Source organism: Odontesthes bonariensis, chromosome 14, assembly GCF_027942865.1.
Source record: "Odontesthes bonariensis isolate fOdoBon6 chromosome 14, fOdoBon6.hap1, whole genome shotgun sequence".
Taxonomy (NCBI): domain Eukaryota; kingdom Metazoa; phylum Chordata; class Actinopteri; order Atheriniformes; family Atherinopsidae; genus Odontesthes; species Odontesthes bonariensis.
The window spans coordinates 2466140-2479517 of record NC_134519.1 but is presented as its reverse complement, the minus strand read 5'-3'; the positions used below and the strand labels follow the sequence as shown (position 1 = coordinate 2479517).

At 48.6% G+C, this 13378-nt stretch overlaps 2 protein-coding genes across 2 annotated transcripts in view; one reads left to right on the top strand and one right to left on the bottom strand.

The window, feature by feature from the left end:
• Window positions 1–13378, bottom strand: part of LOC142398498 (uncharacterized) — a 462406-nt gene that overhangs the window by 145033 nt on the left and 303995 nt on the right. The window lies entirely within an intron of this gene.
• lamc1 (laminin, gamma 1) overlaps window positions 3055–13378 on the top strand; it is a 70131-nt gene continuing 59807 nt past the window's right edge. Inside the window, exon 1 of the mRNA XM_075482492.1 lies at window positions 3055–3792. Within this exon, the coding sequence (XP_075338607.1) occupies window positions 3417–3792 (376 nt within the window). The 5' untranslated portion in view covers window positions 3055–3416. The remainder of the gene's footprint in view (window positions 3793–13378) is intronic.

The window sequence follows — 13378 nt, the reverse complement described above, 5'->3', positions numbered from 1 at the left end:
TGAGAATCCCCTAAAGCTCACATGATTGGGAGAGGAGCTGGCTGACAGTGAACATGTGATTTCAGTTTTGGCTCTAAATATTGCTTTATAATCTTATTTTTATAACTGGGTCGAAACCGACCCTAACAACGCAAAGGTCTTAATTTCAACTAGAGCATTTTATAATTTAGTGAAAACAATTTTTTTTTGTTGAAATAGAGCTTCCTGACAAAGTCATAAAGCCTTGATGCAATAAACAAATTTATATGGTTATTTTATGCATTTAAAACCTAAAAACGGGTCGGTGCCGACCCTAACAGAAGACGAAGGCTAAGAGAGTAACCTTCTCAATGGCCAAGCTGACTTGTGGCGTTCCACAGGGCTCAGTCCTTGGCCCACTTCTGTTCTCTGTTCACATGCTGCCGTGTGGCTGGTTTATTCAGGATGTCTTATGCTGAAGATTGCTGCACATGTCAATAAAACCCAGCAGCTCCTCTAATCTCACAGCTTGTCTTTCTGGGTAATTCCATCCTGTCTGCTGTGTTCAGATCATATCAGGCTGCAGGGAGGCACGAGTCATATTTGATTTTAATCTCAGTTTTGCTGCTCAAGTCAAACATGTTCAGCTGAAGGAAATCTCTCCTTTCAGCTGCTGACGTACATAAAGTCCTGCACACTTTCATCTATTTCTTCGATTTCAGGTGACTTCCATCGTCTTCGGTTGGATTCAAAATTGTGCAATAACATTCATTACCAGATGAAACTGGCTTAATTTTAGATTTACTATTGATTTTAAGATCTTACTGCTCACCTTCAAAGCTTTAAATTTCCATAAATGTATCTCAGACTTATTGGGCTGGTATGTTCTCTCCTGAACTTTGAGATCAGGTCCGATCTACCCCCTTCAGATCCTTACCGCTCTCCCCTCAACTCTAATTTATGATGCGTAGCGATTGAAATACTATATATAATGTGTATGTGTATATATATATATATATATATATATATATATATATATATATAATGGGACACCCTTCAATAAGACGATGCGTCATCAGTTGTCATCGACTCCTGAAACAAACTCAAGACGTTCCTATCTGCTGCCCTCAGATTCTTCAGTTTAACCCGCATTACAAAGATAAGTTGTTATTAAAACATGTCATTCTTTTAAAATGTTTATTGACAATACATTATTGTGAGTTTCTTTGGCTGCTTGTGCAATTCATGAATCTGAATACATTTGGTCCGGAGCATCTTCAGATCCAAACTTTGTTTTAAAGTATTTTATGATGTTATTATCTACAGACATGTTTATCATTATGTGAGCATCCCTATGACAACCCTCATCCCTTCTGAGGAGCTATGGAACATTAAGAGTGCCTGTAATGTTTAATTTACACCAACAGATGACGCCATTCGTCTGGGGATTTCTGTCAGGACTTGTAGTTTCTAACAGCAGCTAAAAAGTTTCCAAAAGAGCTGAAAGCAACAAAATAAAACTTTTTTTCCCCTAAAGAATGAGAAGAGTTCGGCCTTGTGACGGTTGGACTCCCGGACAGCGTTCCCGGTGCCTTTAAAAAGCTGCTGCAGACCCAGAAGTTTCTCTGTGGGCAACTTCAGAGCTCCTGGTTCACCGTGTGTTGATCAATTTAAGTGTGAATACCACAGCTCACAATCATCTGATGTGATAAAGAGTTGAAGGTATCTGAGCTGGACTCCAGGAATGTAGCTGTGATTGTCCAAGCAGTCAGTTACCAAATCAACCAGATGAAACATTTTAGCTCTTTGTTTTTATAACGGTTACTCTTTTCCAGAAAAGTGTGACTCGAACCTGTTGTTGAACAGTTTACTTAACCAACATTATTCCTGTCTTAACTCTACGGAAGAGCATTAGGGCCAGGCATGAGAAAAAATATTTATATTTTGCCTGTCGAGAATAAAGTCGACATTTCAAGATTGAAGTCAAATCTTCATGTGGACTTTAATCTCGACTTTAATCTCGACAGGCAAAATATTATTATTTTTTCTTATGCCTGGCCCTAATGCTCTTCCGTATAACTCAGCAACTTTTCCGTGTTTAGAGAATAAAAATCTGTCTGTTTTTTTGTTGCATCTTTTCACACTTTGAATCTTATCAACCTCCAAATATCAGATTAAATCCACCAGCTGAGTCCGACCCGGTGACGTAAATACATAAAAAGTATTTTGGGTGTTTGGTGTCAGATTAAAGTGGACAGAAGTGATGTGTCCCTGCACATCTAATCAGAGCTGAACTCTGATCTGGTTCCAGCTCAGGCTCAAAGTACCAGAAGAAGAAGATTTCAGACCCCACACACATTTTCATCTGGATTATCTGCGGCTCGTTCCAACTTTTCTTCTTTGTTTTGAATTATTTTAGAACAAAAACTCTCGAAATGAAACTCACTTCCGTTGTAACTTTCTACAGCAGGGGTCTTCCACGTTTTTCAGGCCAGGGACCCCCAAACTGATGGAGAGTTGGAGCAGGGACCCCCCTACTATTTATATGGCATACAATTGTGTTTAATATTTAACGGGGCCCAGTGCCGTGTATAAACATAGCTACTCTGTTATTGTACATTTAATACTAAGCTATTCAAATAATACACAGGTTAATATATTCATGTTTTTATTTTAAACATGTGCAAGGTGGCCGTGCCACTGCCATCTATAAACAAACATCTTGCATTCAACACTGAGCTATTCAAATAATCCACAGATTTTAACTTAAAACATGCATGTAGATGGGACAATGAATCCTCAAACCATCTGGGGATGGCACACGTTTGCACACAATTAGTGAGAAAAAACTGTTTAAAATAGTCTAATCAACCAAAGATTTCGCGACCCCCTGTTGAAGACCTCTGCTCTACAGGATCTGAGTAACATGGTTCCAGTGGTGTTTTAATGCTGTTTCAGAGGGTAAAGGTGTGTAAAACAGCAGCTGCTGGGGGGGGGTTTTACTGCAAAGCAGGAGGCGACAGAGCGCACCCCTGAGCGCGTGCGCGGCGTGATCGCAGATAGACGGTGAGCGCGCAGTGATTCCGTGACTTCGGGGGTCTTGTGTGAAGTTTTCTGACACGGAAGTGGCGCTGTCCTCTGCGCCTGGGAGCTGCGCAGTAGCGGACTGGGTGTAGTCTGGACTCCAGTCTTTTCCTGCTGGAGTTTGTTGCATGGCGGCGGACACAAAGACCTGAGGCCCGAGCAGCAGACCGACCCTCAGCAGCAGCACAGCCGGGACACGCAGCTGCGGACGCGGCCTGGAGCGAGCACAGCCGCCGTTGGTGACACTTTTTCCGCCGCATCTTCCACTGGATGCTCGGGCAGCGCGCCGCTAACTTTGGAAGAGTTCTGGGAGAGTTTGTGTGTGTGTGGGGGGAGTTTTCTGGACGAGAAGGAGGTCGCAGCGGGCTGAGAGAATGCCGAGTTTAATCCGGGCTCTGGCGGCTTGGAGCTGGGTGGCGGTGGTGTGCGTCCGCGCCGCCATGGACGAGTGCGCGGACGAGCGGGGCCGTGCGCAGCGCTGCCTGCCCGAGTTCGTCAACGCCGCCTTCAACACGTCGGTGGAGGCCAGCAACACCTGCGGCCACCCGCCGGAGGAGTACTGCGTGCAGACCGGCGCCACCGGCGTCACCAAGTCCTGCCACATCTGCGACGCGCGCGACCCGCGGAACCACCACGGCGCCGCGTACCTGACCGACTACAACAACCAGCAGGAGACCACCTGGTGGCAGAGCCAGACCATGCTGGCGGGCATCCAGCACCCGCACTCCATCAACCTCACCCTGCGCCTCGGTAAGACCCGCGGCCCGGCGCGCGGCCCTGCGCGCGGCCTCCCACACGCGCGTTCTTTACGCAGCTGGAGCTGCTGTAACCCCCCAGCGGGTCCCAGGCTGCAGGTCTGGTCCTGGTTCTGGTTCTGGTTTGACATGTTAGACCTCAGATCAGAGGCTGAGGGACAGAGCCGGTTCAGTTTGGTGCAGTATGGCTCAGTTTGATTCAGTCTGGCTCAGTTTGGTTCAGTATGGTTCAGTATGGCTCAGTTTGGCTCAGTTTGGTTCAGTCTGGCTCAGTATGGCTCAGTATGGCTCAGTTTGGTTCAGTCTGGCTCAGTTTGGTTCAGTATGGCTGAGTTTGGCTCAGTCTGGCTCAGTCTGGCTCAGTCTGGCTCAGTCTGGCTCAGTATGGCTCAGTATGGCTCAGTTTGGCTGAGTTTGATTCAGTCTGGCTCAGTTTGGCTCAGTATGGTTCAGTTTGGCTCCGTTTGGCTCCGTTTGATTCAGTTTGGCTCCGTTTGGTTCAGTTTGGTTCAGTATGGCTCAGTTTGGCTCAGTATGGCTCAGTTTGGTTCAGTTTGGTTGAGTGTGGCTCAGTTTGGTTCAGTATGGCTCAGTTAGGCTCAGTTTGGCTCAGTTTGGTTCAGTTTGACTCAGTTTGGCTCAGTTTGGCTCAGTCAGGCTCAGTTTGGCGCAGTCTGGCTCAGTTTGGTTCAGTCTGGCTCAGTTTGGTTCAGTCTGGCTCAGTTTGGTTGAGTGTGGCTCAGTTTGGCTCAGTCTGGCTCAGTTTGGTGCAGTCTGGCTCAGTTTGGTTGAGTGTGGCTCAGTATGGCTCAGTTAGGTTCAGTTTGGCTCAGTTTAGTTCAGTTTGGCTCCGTATGGCTCAGTTTGGTTCAAGTTTGGCTGAGTTTGGCTGCGTTTGGCTCAGCTTGGTTCAGTTTGGTTCCGTTTGGTTCAGTATGGCTCAGTATGGCTCAGTCTGGCTCAGTTTGGTTAAGTATGGCTCAGTTTGGTTCAGTCTGGCTCAGTCTGGCTCAGTTTGGTTCAGTATGGCTCAGTTTGGCTTAGTATGACTCAGTTTGGTTCAGTTTGGTTCAGTATGGCTCAGTTTGGCTCAGTTTGGCTCAGTTTGGCTCAGTATTGCTCAGTTTGGCTCAGTCTGGCTCAGTCTGGCTCAGTTTGGTTCAGTATGGCTCAGTTTGGTTCAGTCTGGCTCAGTCTGGCTCAGTTTGGTTCAGTTTGGTTCAGTATGGCTCAGTTTGGCTCAGTATGGTTCAGTCTGGCTCAGTATGGCTCAGTTTGGCTCAGTTTGGCGCAGTTTGATTCAGTTTGGCTCCGTTTGATTCAGTTTGGCTCCGTTTGGTTCAGTATGGCTCAGTTTGGCTCAGTATGGCTCAGTTTGGTTCAGTTTGGTTCAGTATGGCTCAGTTAGGTTCAGTTTGGCTCAGTTTGACTCAGTTTGGCTCAGTTTGGCTCAGTCTGGCTCAGTTTGGTTGAGTGTGGCTCAGTTTGGCTCAGTCTGGCTCAGTTTGGTTCAGTCTGGCTCAGTCTGGCTCAGTTTGGTTCAGTATGGCTCAGTTTGGTTCAGTCTGGCTCAGTATGGCTCAGTTTGGCTTAGTATGGCTCAGTCTGGCTCAGTTTGGTTCAGTATGGCTCAGTTTGGCTCAGTTTGGCTCAGTATGGCTCAGTTTGGTTCAGTCTGGCTCAGTCTGGCTCAGTTTGGTTCAGTATGGCTCAGTTTGGTTCAGTCTGGCTCAGTATGGCTCAGTTTGGTTCAGTTTGGTTCAGTATGGCTCAGTTTGGCTCAGTATGGCTCAGTATGGCTCAGTTTGGTTCAGTCTGGCTCAGTATGGCTCAGTTTGGTTCAGTCTGGCTCAGTTTGGTTCAGTTTGGTTGAGTGTGGCTCAGTTTGGTTCAGTATGGCTCAGTATGGTTCAGTATGGCTCAGTTTGATTCAGTTTGGCTCCGTTTGGTTCAGTTTGGCTCAGTATGGCTCAGTTTGGTTCAGTTTGGTTCAGTATGGCTCAGTTAGGTTCAGTTTGGCTCAGTTTGGTTCAGTTTGGTTCAGTTTGACTCAGTTTGGCTCAGTCTGGCTCAGTTTGGTGCAGTCTGGCTCAGTTTGGTTCAGTCTGGCTCAGTTTGGCTCAGTCTGGCTCAGTTTGGTGCTGTCTGGCTCAGTTTGGTGCAGTCTGGCTCAGTTTGGTTCAGTCTGGCTCAGTTTGGTTGAGTTTGGCTCAGTATGGCTCAGTTAGGTTCAGTTTGGCTCAGTTTAGTTCAGTTTGGCTCCGTATGGCTCAGTTTGGTTCAAGTTTGGCGGAGTTTGGCTGAGTTTGGCTCAGCTTGGTTCAGTTTGGTTCAGTTTGACTCGGTTTGGCTCAGTTTGGCTCAGTATGGTTCAGTATGGCTCAGTTTTGCGCAGTTTGATTCAGTGTGGCTCCGTTTGGTTCAGTATGGCTCAGTTTGGTGCAGTTTGGTTCAGTTTGGTTCAGTTTGGTGCAGTCTGGCTCAGTTTGGTTCAGTCTGGCTCAGTTTGGTTGAGTGTGGCTCAGTTTGGCTCAGTCTGGCTCAGTTTGGTGCAGTCTGGCTCAGTTTGGTGCAGTCTGGCTCAGTTTGGTTCAGTCTGGCTCAGTATGGCTCAGTTAGGTTCAGTTTGGCTGAGTTTGGCTGAGTTTGGCTGAGTTTGGCTCAGCTTGGTTCAGTTTGGTTCAGCTTGGCTGAGTTTGGCTCAGTTTGGCTCAGTTTGGCTCAGTTTGGCTCAGTTTGGTTCAGTTTGGCTCAGTTTGGTTCAGTTGGGCTCAATTGGGGTCAGTTTGGTTCAGTATGGCTCAGTTTGGTTAAGTTTGGTTCAGTTTGGCTCACTATGGCTCAGTTTGGCTCAGTTTGGTTCAGTTTGGTTCAGTTTAGTTCAGTTTGGTTCAGTTTGGCTGAGTTTGGTTCAGTGTGGCTGAGTTTGGCTCAGTTTGGTTCAGTTTGGTTCAGTTTGGCTGAGTTTGGCTGAGTTTGATTCAGTCTGGCTCAGTTTGGTTCAGTTTGGTTCAGTATGGTTCAGTATGCCTCAGTTAGGTTCAGTATGCCTCAGTTTGGCTCAATTTGACTCAGTTTGGCTCAGTTTGGTTCAGTTTGGTTGAGTGTGGCTCAGTTTGACTCAGTTTGGTTCAGTTTGGTTCAGTTTGGCTCAGTTTGGCTCAGTTTGGTTCAGTTTGGTTGAGTGTGGCTCAGTTTGACTCAGTTTTGTTCAGTTTGACTCAGTTTGGTTCGGTTTGGTTGAGTGTGGCTCAGTTTGACTCAGTTTGGCTCAGTTTGGTCCAGTATGGTTCAGTTTGGCTCAGTTTGACTCAGTTTGGTTCAGTTTGGCTCAGTTTGGTTCAGTTTGTTTCAGTTTGGCTCAGTTTGGCTCAGTTTGGTTCAGTTTGACTCAGTTTGGTTCAGTTTTGCTCAGTTTGGTTCAGTTTTGCTCAGTTTGACTCAGTTTGGTTCAGTTTGGTTCAGTTTGGTTGAGTGTGGCTCAGTATGGCTCAGTTTGGTTCAGTTTGGTTCAGTTTGGCTCAGTGTGGCTCAGTTTGGTTCAGTTTGGTTCAGTTTGGCTCAGTTTGGCTCACTTCTGGTCGGTCAGCTTGTTTAAAATCCAACAAACTGAATATTTTTCTGCAGCTTTCACTCAGATGTGGCCGTTTCGTCCCGCTTGATGAGCTTTGATATGTTCAGAAGCTGATTCCTTCCTTGTGCCGTTCGTCCTCTGTGTTTGTTTCCTGCTTCCTCCCACTCCACTTTATTCACTTCCAACCATCAACGGACACATTTCGTGTCCTTGGACTGTGAACAAATCAGAGGTATAAACCAGAAATGACTGAATATTTCACAGCAGCATGAATAAAACCGTCTGCAGAGTTTCCACATGACCGAACACTGGAGCCAGAAAACGTCTGAAACCCAGGCAGCGGGGGGGCTCGTCTCTGCAGGGAAACGCACCGCCACTCACTCACAGCGGGTCAGAATCAGGACTGGGAGGGCTTACTTTGGTAGAGTCTGACTTTTAGTGAAATAAAACTACAACTGATACCAAATAACTTCAGAGGAGGTGGGGGAACATGTAGTACTCCTGCCGGCCACCGGAGGCTGCGTGGCGCAGTTAGAAACTAACTTTTGACCCAGAAACGCTGAGCCAGAACAACTCTTTACGCTGATAAAAACAGCAAGACGGCGCCGCCACTTTCTCCTCGCTTACCCTGTGAACGCAGACCTGTCAGAGGTCGTCTTAGTTTTCCTTTTGCCTTTTAAAAATACCTCCAAAGTCTATTTCTGCAGCCGGAGGCCTCGTGCAGCAGCGCCACTGTTTTTAACGCCGCTCCACATTCCTGAGGGGTTCAGTCATGCCGCGGCCTCAGGTGCTCAGAGCTGCAGCTGACGAGCGCCGCCTCCATCACGCCTCGTCCTGCCAGCATCGGGCCGCCGGCATCTCCTGCTGAGATGTCTCTACGGTGGCCCTGAGGCGCCAAACCCCACAAGAAAGCAAAAACCCGAATCTTTCTGAAAACTTTGTCTCTCTGCTGGTGTTTTGGCTTCAGGTTTCAGATTGAATGTTTTAAGCTTTCAGATTCAAGGTTGAGACGTTGCTGTCGGACGGCGCTGTGGGGGTCCGGCCTCGTGTTTGCAAACTGAAGAGGTCGCTTCCTGCCGGTTTGTTCCTGTTTGGACGGCTTCGAATGTTTAGTCTCTGACAGAAGCTTCGCTGAAGCGTGAAAGCTGGACGATGTTTAAAGTCAGTCGTAGATTTAGTCAAATGAAAAGAGGCGGGGCCTAAAGAAAGATTTATTCCAGCTCCCAGGGCCTTCGGAAACAAACACAACAAACTCTTGATGTTTGGTTGATGCTCGCCAAACATCCGGTCAGTGTGGTCATCAGGGCCGACCAATCAGAGCTGTTGGAAAAGTTCCAGAAGCACCGAAAAGGCCCCAGAGACGTTCTCATTAAACAGTTTGTCTGTTGGTTAAATGTTAAAGGGACAGTTTGCCTCTTCTGACATGAAGCTGTATGACATCCCATATCAGCAACATCATTTCTGAACATCTTCTTACCCCCTGCTGCGTCCTGTGAGCAGAGTTCCAGCCTCGTTTTGGTGTTGATGAAGGTAGTCCGGCTAGTTGGCTGGGGTTTAAAAAATAAAGCGTTTTGCTTCTCAGAACAATATGCGTTCAACAGAGTAATACATTTGCATCACAAAATGGTTCTCCAGGAAAAAGTCAGAGCTCACAATCTCTTGGCCCTATTTTCTCTCCCTTCGTATCACTGCCTGCTGCCGGCTGCCGACAGCCGCGCCTGTTACGGTGTTTGCTGCTCGGAAGCAGGGGACTGCTCGGTCTGCACTTCATCTGCACTTACGGGCCAACAAAAGACCCCTGAGACGGCCTTAAAGCACTTTAAAGTTGGTGTAATGTCAGCTTTTCTCTGATTTTAAGTCGGCATTCGTGCCGCAGATACGATGACATATTAAAGATATTCCCAGATATGATACTTCTTCTGCTGAGGAACTACTTCTTCTGCTGAGGAACTACTTCTTCTGCTGAGGTACTACTTTTTCTGCTGAGGAACTACTTCTTCTGCTGAGGAATTACTTCTTCTGCTGAGGAACTACTTCTTCTGCTGATGAATTACTTCTTCTGCTGAGGAACTACTTCTTTTGCTGAGGATCTACTTCTTCTGCTGAGGTACTACTTTTTCTGCTGAGGAACTACTTCTTCTGCTGATGAATTACTTCTTCTGCTGAGGAACTACTTCTTCTGCTGAGGAATTACTTCTGCTGAGGAACTACTTCTTCTGCTGATGAATTACTTCTTCTGCTGAGGAACTACTTCTTCTGCTGAGGAACTACTTCTTTTGCTGAGGAACTACTTCTTTTGCTGAGGAACTACTTCTTCTGCTGAGGAACTACTTCTTCTGCTGAGGAACTACTTCTTCTGCTGAGGAACTACTTCTTCTGCTGATGAATTACTTCTTCTGCTGAGGAACTACTTCTTCTGCTGAGGAACTACTTCTTCTGCTGAGGAACTACTTCTTCTGCTGATGAATTACTTCTTCTGCTGAGGAACTACTTCTTCTGCTGAGGAATTACTTCTTCTGCTGAGGAACTACTTCTTCTGCTGAGGAACTACTTCTTCTGCTGAGGAACTACTTCTTTTGCTGAGGATCTACTTCTTCTGCTGAGGATCTACTTCTTCTGCTGAGGAACTACTTCTTTTGCTGAGGAACTACTTCTTTTGCTGAGGAACTACTTCTTCTGCTGAGGTACTACTTCTTCTGCTGATGAATTACTTCTTCTGCTGAGGAACTACTTCTTTTGCTGAGGAACTACTTCTTCTGCTGAGGTACTACTTCTTCCGCTGAGGAACTACTTCTTCCGCTGAGGAACTACTTCTTCCGCTGAGGTAATACTTCTTCTGCTGAGGAACTACTTCTTCCGGTGAGGAACTACTGACTCCAGTCTGACTCCAGTTTGTTTCTGAGGTTTCTCTAAAGATGGCGTCGGGTTTGGGTCCGAGCTGAGACCCAGATCCTGTGTTTCCCTGTGATGTTCAGACAGAAGGGTGGGCTGCAGACGAGGTGTTTAAGGGCAGCGTGTTCTGTGGGACAGAGTAGCGCTCTGCTGCTGCAGGGAGCTGTGACGGGGGGGAGGGTCCTGGTCAGAGAACTGAAGCCTCCTCAGTCAGCTGGTGCCTGGCAGCAGTGCACTGTGGGAAAAGTTTCCCAACCCGCCATCAGGACTCCTTCTTCCCCTGGAGGGTCCAGCTGTTGTAAATTACCCCAATCTGAGGGGGGGGCTCTGGGCCGGAGGGGGGGGGCTCTGGGCCGGAGTCATTGTTTGTGTCTCAGGAATGAGCTCAGCGTGGGAACCTGATGTGGGGAGATTAGCTGCTGCACAGCTGGAAGCTGAACAGCTGGAAGGAGGAGTCACTGCTGGCTGATGAGACGTGCAGCCCGGGACCTGTAAGCCCCGAAGGGTCCTGGAGGCATCCTGTAGGGTCCTGGAGGGTCCTGGAGGCATCCTGGAGGGTCCTGGAGGCGTCCTGGAGGGTCCTGGAGGCTCAGAGAACATGTGAGGGTGTTTTATCTTCAAAGAGTCTCTCCTGAAGCGAACAGACGCTGCCTCCACGTGGGCCTCGGGTTTAAACACATTCCTCCGTAACCATGACAACAGTTGATTCCTCCGTAACCATGACAACAGTTGATTCCTCCGTAACCAGAAAGTTCTGTCCCGACCAATCAGAGGGAAGCATCAGCTGCGACCTGACGTTTCTCAGAAGCTCCTCAGAGCTGCTTTAGAGGTTCTGATGGGTCTCAGAGCAGCTCCAGAGGTTCTGGTGGGTCTCGGAGCTGCTCTAGAGGTTCTGATGGGTCTCAGAGCAGCTCCAGAGGTTCTGGTGGGTCTCAGAGCTGCTCTAGAGGTTCTGATGGGTCTCGGAGCTGCTGTAGAGGTTCTGATGGGTCTCAGAGCTGCTCTAGAGGGTCTCGGAGCTGCTCTAGATGTTCTGGTGGGTCTCAGAGCTGCTCTAGAGGTTCCAGTGGGTCTCGGAGCTGCTCTAGAGGTTCCGGTGGGTCTCGGAGCTGCTCTAGAGGTTCCGGTGGGTCTCAGAGCTGCTCTAGATGTTCTGGTGGGTCTCAGAGCTGCTCTAGAGGTTCCGGTGGGTCTCGGAGCTGCTCTAGATGTTCTGGTGGGTCTCAGAGCTGCTCTAGAGGTTCCGGTGGGTCTCGGAGCTGCTCTAGAGGTTCTGGTGGGTCTCAGAGCTGCTCTAGAGGTTCCGGTGGGTCTCGGAGCTGCTCTAGAGGTTCCGGTGGGTCTCAGAGCTGCTCTAGAGGGTCTCGGAGCTGCTCTAGAGGTTCCGATGGGTCTCAGAGCTGCTCTAGAGGTTCTGATGGGTCTCAGAGCTGCTCTAGAGGTTTTGATGGGTCTCAGAGCAGCTCCAGAGGTTCTGGTGGGTCTCGGAGCTGCTCTAGAGGTTCTGATGGGTCTCAGAGCAGCTCCAGAGGTTCTGGTGGGTCTCAGAGCTGCTCTAGAGGTTCTGATGGGTCTCAGAGCAGCTCCAGAGATTCTGGTGGGTCTCAGAGCTGCTCTAGAGGTTCTGATGGGTCTCAGAGCTGCTCTAGAGGTTCTGATGGGTCTCGGAGCTGCTGTAGAGGGTCTCGGAGCTGCTCTAGATTTTCTGGTGGGTCTCAGAGCTGCTCTAGAGGTTCCGGTGGGTCTCGGAGCTGCTCTAGAGGTTCCGGTGGGTCTCGGAGCTGCTCTAGAGGTTCCGGTGGGTCTCAGAGCTGCTCTAGAGGGTCTCGGAGCTGCTCTAGAGGTTCCGGTGGGTCTCGGAGCTGCTCTAGAGGTTCTGATGGGTCTCAGAGCTGCTCTAGAGGGTCTCGGAGCTGCTCTAGATGTTCTGGTGGGTCTCAGAGCTGCTCTAGAGGTTCCGGTGGGTCTCGGAGCTGCTCTAGAGGTTCTGATGGGTCTCAGAGCTGCTCTAGATGTTCTGGTGGGTCTCGGAGCTGCTCTAGAGGTTCTGATGGGTCTCAGAGCTGCTTTAGAGGTTCTGGTGGGTCTCAGAGATCTGAATGAAAGCAGCAGCTCAGACTGATGAAGCCTTAATGACAGGAAGTGGGTTCCCTTTGAAACTCTGAGTGACGGAGCTGTTAATAACAGGGAGCAGCCGCTTCCAGGCCGTCATGTGACCTCTGACGCTCTTTGATCTGCAGCAGCCGTGAGTTCAGGAAACAGAGAGACGGTTCATCATCCTGTGATCTCACAGGGCCACTCCTCGGCCCCTCGGTTATCTCTGCGACCTTCAAGCTTCCAGTCGTGGCGGCGTCTCGGGCTGCGGGTCGAGGTGACTGTCCAGCAGCGAGCTCAGAGATAAGAAACATCTTATTGTTTGAGTTCAGGGAACAAGTTTAAAGGGACAGTTCGCCTCTTCTGACATGAAGCTGTATGACATCCCATATCAGCAGCATCATTTATGAACATTTTCTTACCCCCTGCTGCGTCCTGTGAGCAGAGTTCCAGCCTCGTTTTGGTGTTGATGAAGGTAGTCCGGCTAGTTGGCTGGGGCTTAAAAAATAAAGCGTTTTGCTTCTCAAAACAATATTACATTACGGTCATTCTGCAGACGCTTCCACATCGGTAGGCAAAAGAACTTCAGGTCACAAGAAATCATAAGTGCATTTCCTTCCAAAACCAAACAGCTAAGAGCAGAACCGAGCAGTGTGCAGACCGAGCAGCAAACACCGTAACAGGCGCGGCAGGCGGCAGCAGGCAGTGATACGAAGGGAGAGAAAATAGGGCCAAGAGATTGTGAGGTCTGACTTTTTCCTGGAGAACCATTTTGTGATGCAAATGTATTACTCTGTTGAACGCATATTGTTTTGAGAAGCAAAACGCTTTATTTGTTAAACCCCAGCCAACTAGCCGGACTACCTTCATCAACACCAAAACGAGGCTGGAACTCTGCTCACAGGACGCAGCGGGGGGTAAGAAGATGTTCATAAATGATGTTGCTGATATGGGATGTTATACAGCTTCATGTAGAAAGAGGCGAACTGTCCCTTTAAGGAAAGATAAGACTGGGAGGTTT